We start from the raw sequence: 10,624 nt of genomic DNA, 5'->3' as shown, positions 1-10,624 counted from the left end.
AGATTCAATGCAAGGACAACCAGAAGGTCTCGGTGTGTTTTAATTAGGTGCTGTCATAGTGAACAGCAGGTAACGGCTATCAGAAGCATTCGTTAATACCTATTCTGTGATGAACCAGGTAAAGTCCTCTCCTTCAAGGGACTCTCCTCTTCCAGGGACAGAACAGAACAGAACAGGAACATAGGTAAGGTAGCTAGTGCAGTAAAAAACAGCCATGGAGCAGCGCTAGGCATTCAGCATTGAGGTAAGGACTCTGCCAAGGAATTAGCGTTCAGTGAAGATGGGATAATTAGCTGGGCTTTTCACAAGGGGTGACTGGGAAATTTCCAGACAGACATGGAACAAGACTGCTCTCTTTTACTACTGCGTCAGAGTTAGAAAGGATGTTGCAATCCTGATGTGAAGTTTGGATGTACAGAATTTCCTAATTATAAAATCAAGAGATCTGGTATAAAAAAAATGAATTTGTGAAACTGGGAATTTACTATTAACAGAGAAATGTACTGCACCATGGAATATGAGCTTGTACTCAAAATGTCTTTGCAGTCTTTACCCTCAGATTGTTAGGCCATACCCACCTCCTAGTGTCAGACAGCATGTGGAGCTGGTCATTGATCGGGATCCGTGATTTTGCACAAGTTGGAGACAGGAAACATTTTGGCCCCTTTCTCTCACCATAGCTGCCCTAGGCCCAAAGGTGTCATGCTGTGCCTAAACATGAAGACTCATTTGTAATGAAGACAATGGCATGAGACTGATTCCAATATGAGGGTCAATTCCTGCTAGGAAAGGGCCTCTTACCACAGTGCCATGGGAAAATTCCCCCAAAGGAGCACATCTCCACAGACCAGAAGCCTGCCCTCCACAGACCTGGTCTCTAGCCCTGTCATACTCGGCCATCCGGGGCTCTTATTAGCCCACAGTACTGCACCTGCTTTCTGCTTCCTTTGAACTACGTGGGCAGCTGCCCTGAGGCTGCAAAAGTACTCAACCCAAAAAAGGAAGACTTCTCTTCCATGTGCTTTTGCAAAACCTGGAAATCTCATTCAACTGTATACTTTTGTTCATCTGGAAAACTTTTAGCCAGAAACCACAACAGGACAGGGAGCAAGCAGCTGTACTGAAAGGGCAGTGCAAGGAGAGGGAGGGAGGGAGGAGGGCTCCCGGGTAATTGCTGTACTGAAGAAAAAGAAAACTGGGGCGCCTGGGTGGCTCAGTCCTTAAATGTCTGCCTTTGGCTCAGGGCATGATCCCAGGGTCCTGGGATCGAGCCCCGCATCGAGCCCCACATTGGGCTCCCTGCTCGGCGGGGAGTCTGCTTCTCCCTTTCCCACCCCCCGCTTGTGTTCCTACTCTCTCTCTGTCAAATAAATAAATAAAAGCTTAAAAAAAAAAAAAAGGAAGAAGAAAACTAGTGAAGGAATAGATGCAGGAAAGCAATATGTCTTTCCCATTCCTGTCTAGGAGGTTCTTCCCCATTTCAGATACAGATGCAAGCCACTGTGCTGACTGAACAGAAATCAAACATGGCTTTGATGTGATGCATCCCCGTTTTCTTCGGGTTTATTGCTAGAATTCAGCTGATTTTTGTTAGGCAGTGATCAAGAGCGAGATGGGACAGTTTCAAACAAGTTTATAGAAGACATGTAATGGAGAAAATGAAGTAAATGGTCAGCACTTTAAATGGTCAGCACTTATTAAGTGCTGACTCTGAGGAAGGGGGTGTCCTAAGGGCTCTTAAATGTACTTACATCAGCTCTGCAAATATTTTTTACTCCATTTTCCATTTGAGATAACTGAGTCTCAGGGAAGTTGAGTAGCCTTTGAGCAGAACGGGAGTTCCATGCGGAATGCCACATAGAATTTGCAAGCAGAATCTCCCATAGTGAGCTATGGGTGATTCTTTAAGTTGGATTTCTTTTTTATTTTTAAAAAATTTTATTTATTTATCTGACAGACAGAGAGAGAGAGCACAAGCAGGAGGAGCAGCAGGGGGAGAGGGAGAAGCACGCTCCCGGCTGAGCAGGGAGCCCCATGCAGACTCGATCCCAGGACCCTGGGACCATGACCTGAGCTGATGGCAGACGCTTAACTGACTGAGCCACCCAGGTGCTCCGGATTTTTGTTTTTTTAATCTTTTTTTTTTTTACTTGAAAAATTATTCTTCCTCTTTTATCCCTGGGCTTCTCTTTTTGGCAGCTACATTTGTACTTTCTGATTATTTTAATCTATTTTTTGTTCCTTACCTTAGATTTTTATGAAAGAGAAATTCTCTGATACAACTTAATTTTTCCATCTAATGAAGAAGTTTCTCAGAATTTTATATTCATTGCAGTATGGTTACATCTGAGGCCACAAAATTTCACGATTTTTATAAAGCCAAGGCTGACCTCTATAGGACAGTTCAAAAGTTAATCAGGAAAGATCACCAAGCAAAAATATCCAAGAATAGAACAGGAAAAAATTTTTACAGATCTAGCTTTACCAGAAAATGAACTGGATTGTAATGCAGCAACAGTGTAAACATGGGAGCAGTAAGGAAATGCAGGTGGCCAGAATAATTAAGAAAATAATCCCAGAAATTGTATTATCAAGTAGTAATTAAGCTTGAAATTAAGGGTATCTTAAATGTTAATACAGAAGAAAAGAACTTTCAGTATATGGTAACGTGATAAATGCCTGGCGATCCAGACACAAATCAATTTAGATTCTCATCTCAAATCATAGATGAAAATAAAAATCCTAATGAGATATAGAAAAACATGTAAAAGATTTAAAACATAATCGGGAACTGGTAATTCATAAGATCTGTAGAGGAATGGGAATGGGAGAGAATTGGTTCTACATGTTCAATGTACTGGAACTCAAAAGAAAATATAAAGAAAATGGGACAAAGAGATACATCATAGGACTGTAGCCACCATCTGCATGAGAGATTTATACTACTTTTAAGAATTAAGGATATATAAAAACATAATGCAGAAGGACAATACAAAACTAGTTAATGTCATAAAATAAAACCCAAATAAAGAGAACGAAAACTAGCAGACAAATGAAAAAATGTTCTAGCCCACTAGTACTTAAGCACGGTTGAGCAATGATGCCTGACATCTTAGCTTTTCATTTATTTTTTTTAAAGATTTGATTTATTTATTTATTTATTTATTTATTTGTCAGAGAGAGAGAGAGAGAACACAAGCAGGGGTAGCGGCAGGCAGAGGGAGAAAAAGGCTAGCTGAGCAGGGAGCCTGATGCAGGGCTCAATCCCAGGACACCAATCCAGGGCACTGCTGGGATAATGACCTAAGACGAAGGCAGTTGCTTAACCAACTGAGCCACCCAGGCCCCTGGCACTTTGTTTTCTTTATTCAGCTTTTTATCTTGAAGGCAGGGATAGTGCCTGTGGTTTAGATACTTAAATATTACATGCAGCTTGAATGAAATGGATGAATGAACTGTACCTTCAATTGAGCTACAAAATCCGTCTTGGTATTTATTAAAAATAAACAAATGCAAAAAGATTTGACAGTAAAACTTTAAAGAAAGAGAATAAAAATATAGGGATGCCTGGGTGGCTCAGTTGTTAAGCAGATGCCTTCGGCTCAGGTGGCTACTGGAATAGAGTCCCCGCATGGGGCTCCCTGCTTCTCCCTCTGCCTGCCACTCCCCCTGCGTCCCTGGGCTGCTATCTTTTATATAAAAATACAGTGTAATAAAAGAATATAGTTATATTCTTACTAGTTTGCATATGCAAAAAGAAACTAGATAGACTTAAAAGACATTAAACTCTTCAAACCATGGGAAATGTTGGAAGAAATTGTGTCAAAATGTACATTTATTCATAAGGCAAAATTGAAATTTACTACCGGAAAAAAATGCAAGTTAATGAAAATATCCATAAAGCAGAAATAAGTATGGGGGAAATGCACAAAGATTGCTGGTGACAATATTTTGGAAAGGAATTTTTATGTCTTGAATCCTATCCTTAGTGTTTATCTAAATACAGGGGAAACTTTTGTGCCTAGATTTTAGTTTATTAGAGTGTATAAAACAATGAAGTACAAGAAGGTATACATTCAGGAACAAATAATGGGCAAAGGAAACTATAGGATGTATAGTCATCGGAAAGTTGTGTAGCCTTTTAAAAATGGGAGAGTGGAAAACAAGATGGAATTGTATTGCACAGCAAAAATTCAGGCTATATTATTTACATACCATGGTCACAATTTGGTATTTTGAGACACATGATATGTGTTTTAAATGATTAGTAATATGAAAATATGAACCAAAATTATGATTGAGGTTGTTACTAAATTGTGTAGGATAAAAGTCGAAGCTCAAGCGCTTTATTGAGGAACAGTTTTCAGCATCTCGCCCGTAGGCCCTCTTCTGCAGTTTTTCAATTTATACAAAAGCCGCATTTCATTGTTATTCAAAAGACAGAAGCCAGGAAGTGTGAATTTAGCAGGAGAGCTCAGATGCCGTGCAAAGTGTATACCAAACGCGCAGCATCACATAAGTTACACCCGTCCCGGGCCGACTGTACCCCACGTACGGAGTGACCCGGAGAGGCCAGCTCGCGGGCACCCCGCCCGGCAACTCCTCCTCAACCCCCGCCCTTCGCGCCTCCAGCGCCCTTCCTCCCCATCCCCCGTACGTCCGCCCACTGGCGCGTCAGGCGGCCGCGCAGCCGCAGTACCTGCCGCGGCCGCTCTTAGCCCGGGGGATCCTGGGACGAGGCCTTTCCGGAAGGACCGGCTCGGCGTCCGGGGCTAGGCCCGTGTTCCAGGCTCAGGCCCAAGCCCGGCCCGTGTTCCAGGCCGTCGTCCCAACGCAGTCGCCGGTCACCGCGGCGACGTTCCTGTGACAGCGGAGGGCGCAGCGGGCCGCTCGCTGAGGTGGCCGGCTTCGCCGCCTCGCGAGCCGCAGTACGTGGCGGCGCCTCCCCCTTGGCCCGGAGCGGAACTGCTGGAGCAGCGGCCGCGCAGGCCTGACCAGGTGAACCGGGTCAGTTAACCGCCTTCTGGTGAATCATCTGCATAATAATCAGATTTGAGGTCCACAGCTCTTTGTGGTCCTGCTATCGAACAATTTTCCGTGGATGACTGGTGTGTTGTGAGGGGTGCCACAGTGACTGCTTGCCCTTGATAAGGAAAGAGAGCTCTCCTGCTCTTCGGACCGCCTCGTTTCCTTGAAAGCTTTCAGGTTATAACTTCGTGCCCGGGCACAGATCTTTGTGCCAGAGGAAGGCTTTCACATGAAAGTGTCTCTTGGTAACGGCGAAATGGGCGTCTCCGCCCATCTGCAGCCTTGCAAGGCGGGAACCACACGTTTTTTTACCAGCAATACTCACAGTTCGGTGGTATTGCAAGGCTTTGATCAGCTTAGGATAGAAGGTTTGCTTTGTGATGTGACCCTGGTGCCAGGTGATGGAGATGAAATCTTCCCCGTTCACAGAGCTATGATGGCGTCTGCTAGTGATTATTTCAAGGCGATGTTCACAGGGGGAATGAAAGAACAAGATTTAATGTGCATTAAGCTTCATGGGGTGAACAAGGTTGGTCTGAAGAAAATAATTGATTTTATTTATACCGCAAAACTTTCTCTTAACATGGACAATCTCCAGGACACACTTGAAGCTGCCAGCTTTTTACAGATTTTACCTGTTTTGGACTTCTGTAAAGTATTTCTTATTTCAGGAGTCTCTTTAGATAACTGTGTTGAAGTTGGACGAATTGCTAACACTTACAATCTTATCGAAGTGGATAAATATGTCAATAATTTCATCCTGAAGAATTTTCCTGCATTACTGAGTACTGGGGAGTTTCTGAAACTCCCCTTTGAACGGCTTGCCTTTGTGCTTTCTAGTAACAGTCTTAAGCACTGTACTGAACTTGAGCTCTTCAAGGCTGCCTGTCGCTGGCTAAGGTTGGAAGACCCTCGGATGGATTATGCTGCAAAATTAATGAAGAATATTCGATTTCCATTGATGACACCCCAGGATCTCATCAATTACGTGCAGACAGTAGATTTCATGAGAACAGACAATACCTGTGTGAATTTGCTTTTAGAAGCTAGCAATTACCAAATGATGCCATATATGCAGCCAGTGATGCAGTCGGATAGAACTGCCATTCGATCTGACTCGACACACTTGGTCACATTAGGAGGAGTTTTGAGGCAGCAGCTGGTTGTCAGTAAAGAATTGCGGATGTATGATGAAAGGGCACAAGAATGGAGATCTCTAGCCCCCATGGATGCTCCTCGTTATCAGCATGGTATTGCTGTCATTGGAAACTTTCTTTATGTAGTTGGTGGTCAAAGTAATTATGATACGAAAGGAAAAACTGCTGTTGACACAGTTTTCAGATTTGATCCTCGGTATAATAAATGGATGCAGGTTGCATCATTAAATGAAAAGCGCACATTTTTCCACTTGAGTGCCCTCAAAGGACATTTATATGCTGTTGGTGGGCGGAGTGCAGCTGGTGAGCTGGCCACAGTAGAATGTTACAACCCAAGGATGAATGAATGGAGCTATGTTGCAAAAATGAGCGAACCCCACTATGGCCATGCTGGAACAGTGTATGGAGGCCTGATGTATATTTCAGGAGGAATTACTCATGACACGTTCCAAAACGAGCTCATGTGTTTTGACCCAGATACAGACAAGTGGACACAGAAGGCTCCAATGACTACAGTCAGAGGTCTGCACTGCATGTGTACAGTTGGAGACAAGCTCTATGTCATTGGTGGTAATCACTTCAGAGGAACAAGTGATTATGATGATGTTCTAAGCTGTGAATACTATTCACCAACCCTTGACCAGTGGACACCAATTGCTGCTATGTTAAGAGGTCAAAGTGATGTTGGAGTTGCTGTCTTTGAAAATAAAATCTATGTTGTAGGTGGATATTCTTGGAATAATCGTTGTATGGTAGAAATTGTCCAGAAATACGACCCAGAAAAGGATGAGTGGCATAAAGTTTTTGACCTTCCAGAGTCACTTGGTGGCATTCGAGCTTGTACTCTCACAGTTTTTCCACCCGAGGAAAACCCTGCGTCACCTTCTAGAGAATCACCTCTTTCAGCACCTTCAGATCATTCATAGGACTAAAATGTAGTACCTTTGCAGTGCATCATGGATGATCTCACACTTCCCCTTCAGTTGTATCTTCTTATAATGATTGGTACAGATATTACATAAAATGGTAATTGATGTTATTTGTATTGTTTGGCTCTGTGTTTATCGTATGGTTAACAAATGTATTCTGAAAATGTATTCAACATAGCCAGCTGTTTTAACAAATGTAAAAAGGTATGTAGAAAAATGTTGTAGGTGTGTTTGTGGTGTTGTGTAAGTCAAATTGTAGGTGATTGCAGTAAATGTATAATTATGTTCATTATGCTTCAAAGCTGCAAGTTTTCATCTTTGACTACAAAACATCAAAGGGAGGCTGCCTGCTCTGACCTAAGATAAACAAAAGGTCGCCAGATATTATTACCTACCTCCCTTTTTTCATGTAGTTTTTGACATCGTTGCCAATTCACCAGATTGAGTGCATTCAGAATATGTGAAGTTTCTTAGGAGAAATAAACAGTATAGCCCTAAGTCAGGGTTTTGTATCTCTCTCTGGAGAGAGGGAAAGGGAGAGAGAAAATATAAGTATGTACGTACATTACATACATGTGTATATACATTCATACATCCCTATACATACACATAATTTTTAAATTGGTATTTCAGCTATAGGGAAATTGTTTTTAAATTGAATTTTTTTCTTCTACCTAGCAGCTATTTCTATTCAAATGGGACTTCAGTACCAGAAAATACGTTATCTGTAGAGTCATACTAAATTGAGATCGATAAGGGCTACAACATATTAAATTGACCACCAAATCTGTCATTTGACTAAATTGTTATTTCAGATGAAACACTTTTCTGCTTGTGTATTGTTTTCTATAGAGTTGCTTTCATACAGGCTGTTTAGCACAGTTCGGGTTTCTGAGAATTGGTTTTGCTGAGTAAGTTTTAAGTAAGGTCTACTATTTTCTGCCTTTTTGTTCAGTAAAACTTATATGAGGAAAGCTAAGAAAGAAATATGCTGAACAAAGCTATAGGATTTTAAGTTCAGTGTCCCAACTTAGTCGTTCTAACATGATCATTTGATTTGGAGTGGTTGCTCTAGCCCGTGTGCATCCTAAGCTTTGTGTGATCTGCCTCAAGGCTATGATGTGAGCAAGCAGGAGGTAAACTCAGTTATGTATCAAATCAGAAAAATGCCCTTTTGCCTTTGTCTAAAGAACAGGACCAACTTCAGATTCCCTAAGAAGCGAGCTACAGAAAGCCTGGGACACTGCTGCTTTTCAGGCAGTACTAAAGTAGATGTTCAGCCTCTTAAATACCAAGGGCATCCCTACTGGTTGAGAATCATATGGGGAGATCTTAATGAGACCCTTTCAGCAAATGGGAGTCATAGGAGTCCTTTGTATGTAGTGAGTGATTCTGGAGAGGTACTTTCCTGGAATAATTGCCTACCTGAAGAAAAATTTACATATTTGCATACATATAAGTATATCCCTACACTTGGGAGATTGTCATAGTATAAATCAGGAACAATCTTCTCTTTATTGACAATCCCATAATAAAACTCAGGAACCCAGACAAAAGGAATTGGCTTCCAGGGATCTGAAACTTAACTGCCCATACAAGTGTTGATTCATTTTAATGCTTTTTATGATTTCTGCCTTGGCAGAAAATTTCATACTTTCTATGTTTTTTTAAATGACTAATTTTTTATTACTAAAAATAGCACAGTTGAGTACATTTAGAAAATAGAAAAAGTAGAAATTGATGTTAACTTTGTGCATTAAATAAGCAAGAAATGGCATCCCAATCATTTCTTTATTAATGAGGTTAAATATTTGTGTTTTTTGAGTAGCTCTGTTTCCTCTTTGAATGTTCATCTCCTTTACCCTTGTGATACCTATTGGACTTGCTTTGTTTTTTCATACCAAGTTATAGGATCTCTTTATATAATAAATATAATTTAACTGGCATTTGTTTGCATTAATTTCTTTTTCTCAATCTATTACAGTTTTATAAAGGCAGGGCCATTCAGTTAATTTTAGAGATAAAATTTGTCCATCTTTTTGCATTTTGACCTTTTGGGGATAATTCTATGGTTTTTTTGTTTTGTTTTTGTTTTTTGTTTGTTTTACGTAGTACTGATGTATTACTCTTGGTGCTAATTCTGACCTGCTGAGGTGATACTGCTCTGCTTGCCTTCTATTCTGCACAGACTTTTCTCTTTACCTTGTTGAAAAAAGGTTTTTGCCTTCTATTACAGTTGACTCTGTTGCTTTGTAACTAGCTAAAAATTGCTTAAGCAGATAAGCTAACTACACCTATATCCCCTACCTCCAGCCTCACATGCTCTACCTCTCACCCTTTTAGAATTTTCTGCAGTGGACAGCTGTCTTGGCAGTCATAGAGTAGCTGACTGATGGTATGCTGATGCTACTAATTATTTCTGGAATTACTTGCTTATAGATAAATTTTCAGTGGCTTTGAAATGATCGGAAAGATTTTATTTTCATAGCTAATTTCTTACGGAAAATTAAGACTAGAAAAAAAGGATAAACTGCAAACACATTAGATATTTTTAATGTTTATTATTTTTATTTTTCTAAGTTTCAGAATTAATGTTCGTTAGTTTTCTGATTATAAAAGTAATTTGTGTTATACAAAGTACAGGAAAATAAAAGTGAAAAGTGTAAATTATCAATGATTTCTATATGCCAAGGGTAACTTCTGTTAATATTGGGTATGTTATGCATATACATAGGTACAGACATTTGTCAAATACTTTTCAAATATGCCAGACCCTAACCTAAAATCTGGATGATGAAATAAATCCAACTTTGAAACACATACACTGCTATCATTATGACTTTTTCTTCAGGCTTTATAAAATATGTATATATTACAAAATAATGTGCTTTTTTCCTAATTATGTGCATTAAGAAAAACATTCTATTTTTACTCAAATCCATACTTTTTTCCCCCTTCTTGCCAAGAGAAGTCCTGTAGTTTACCCGTAAAGCAAACACATTCAATCATGTTTTGAATTACAAAACAAAATGCTCCTTACAAAACATTTCATTCAAAACTACAGAAACATACCATCAAGAGAAATAAAACCAATGTCTTATCCACAGCTCAACCAATTATTAACAACTGAAAAACCCTGGGGTAGGTAAGCTCTCAAAGCTAAAGTTTACCCTTTTGTCTATGGCATTAGGGTGAGTGTTAATAATTGTTGTATCTGTATCAGAATTACAAGTAGAATGTTACAAAGTCATTAGCATAAGATATGCACAGGGAAGCATTTAGTAAAGGATGGTGCTAATAAAGTTGGCATTTTGCATCATAATTTTTGACTTTAGTTTTAATGATTTTCATAGGTTATTCTTAGAAAGTATTAAATGTCTACAATTTTCCCCTCATGAATGTACCTTCATATTTTTTTCCATTTCCCTGAGTGTATATTTAAATACCCTAAGTTTTCATCATTATAAGTTGAGCAAGATTTAATATTCCTACATAAAATTTTGTCCATGT

General features: G+C 39.9%; 1 protein-coding gene across 1 annotated transcript; it reads left to right on the top strand.

Annotated features, from left to right (window-relative positions):
• Positions 1 to 4,734: 4,734 nt before the first annotated feature.
• Positions 4,735 to 9,667, top strand: KLHL9 (kelch like family member 9). Its single transcript, XM_028107314.2, has one exon. It carries the CDS (start codon positions 5,258 to 5,260, stop codon positions 7,109 to 7,111), a length of 1,854 nt encoding a protein of 617 aa, XP_027963115.1. The 5' UTR covers positions 4,735 to 5,257; the 3' UTR covers positions 7,112 to 9,667.
• Positions 9,668 to 10,624: the final 957 nt, after the last annotated feature.

This window comes from Eumetopias jubatus, unplaced genomic scaffold (assembly GCF_037043125.1).
Source record: "Eumetopias jubatus isolate StellerSeaLion01/CBP00866 unplaced genomic scaffold, mEumJub1_p1.0 scaffold_15, whole genome shotgun sequence".
Taxonomy (NCBI): Eukaryota; Metazoa; Chordata; class Mammalia; order Carnivora; family Otariidae; genus Eumetopias; species Eumetopias jubatus.
The sequence above is the reverse complement of the archived record's forward strand: the minus strand, read 5'-3'. Positions and strand labels throughout refer to the sequence as shown.

What these genes read in the sequence shown, in the direction of transcription:
- KLHL9 (XM_028107314.2), top strand. Translation starts at nt 5,258, where the DNA reads ATGAAAGTGTCTCTTGGTAACGGCGAAATGGGCGTCTCCGCCCATCTG.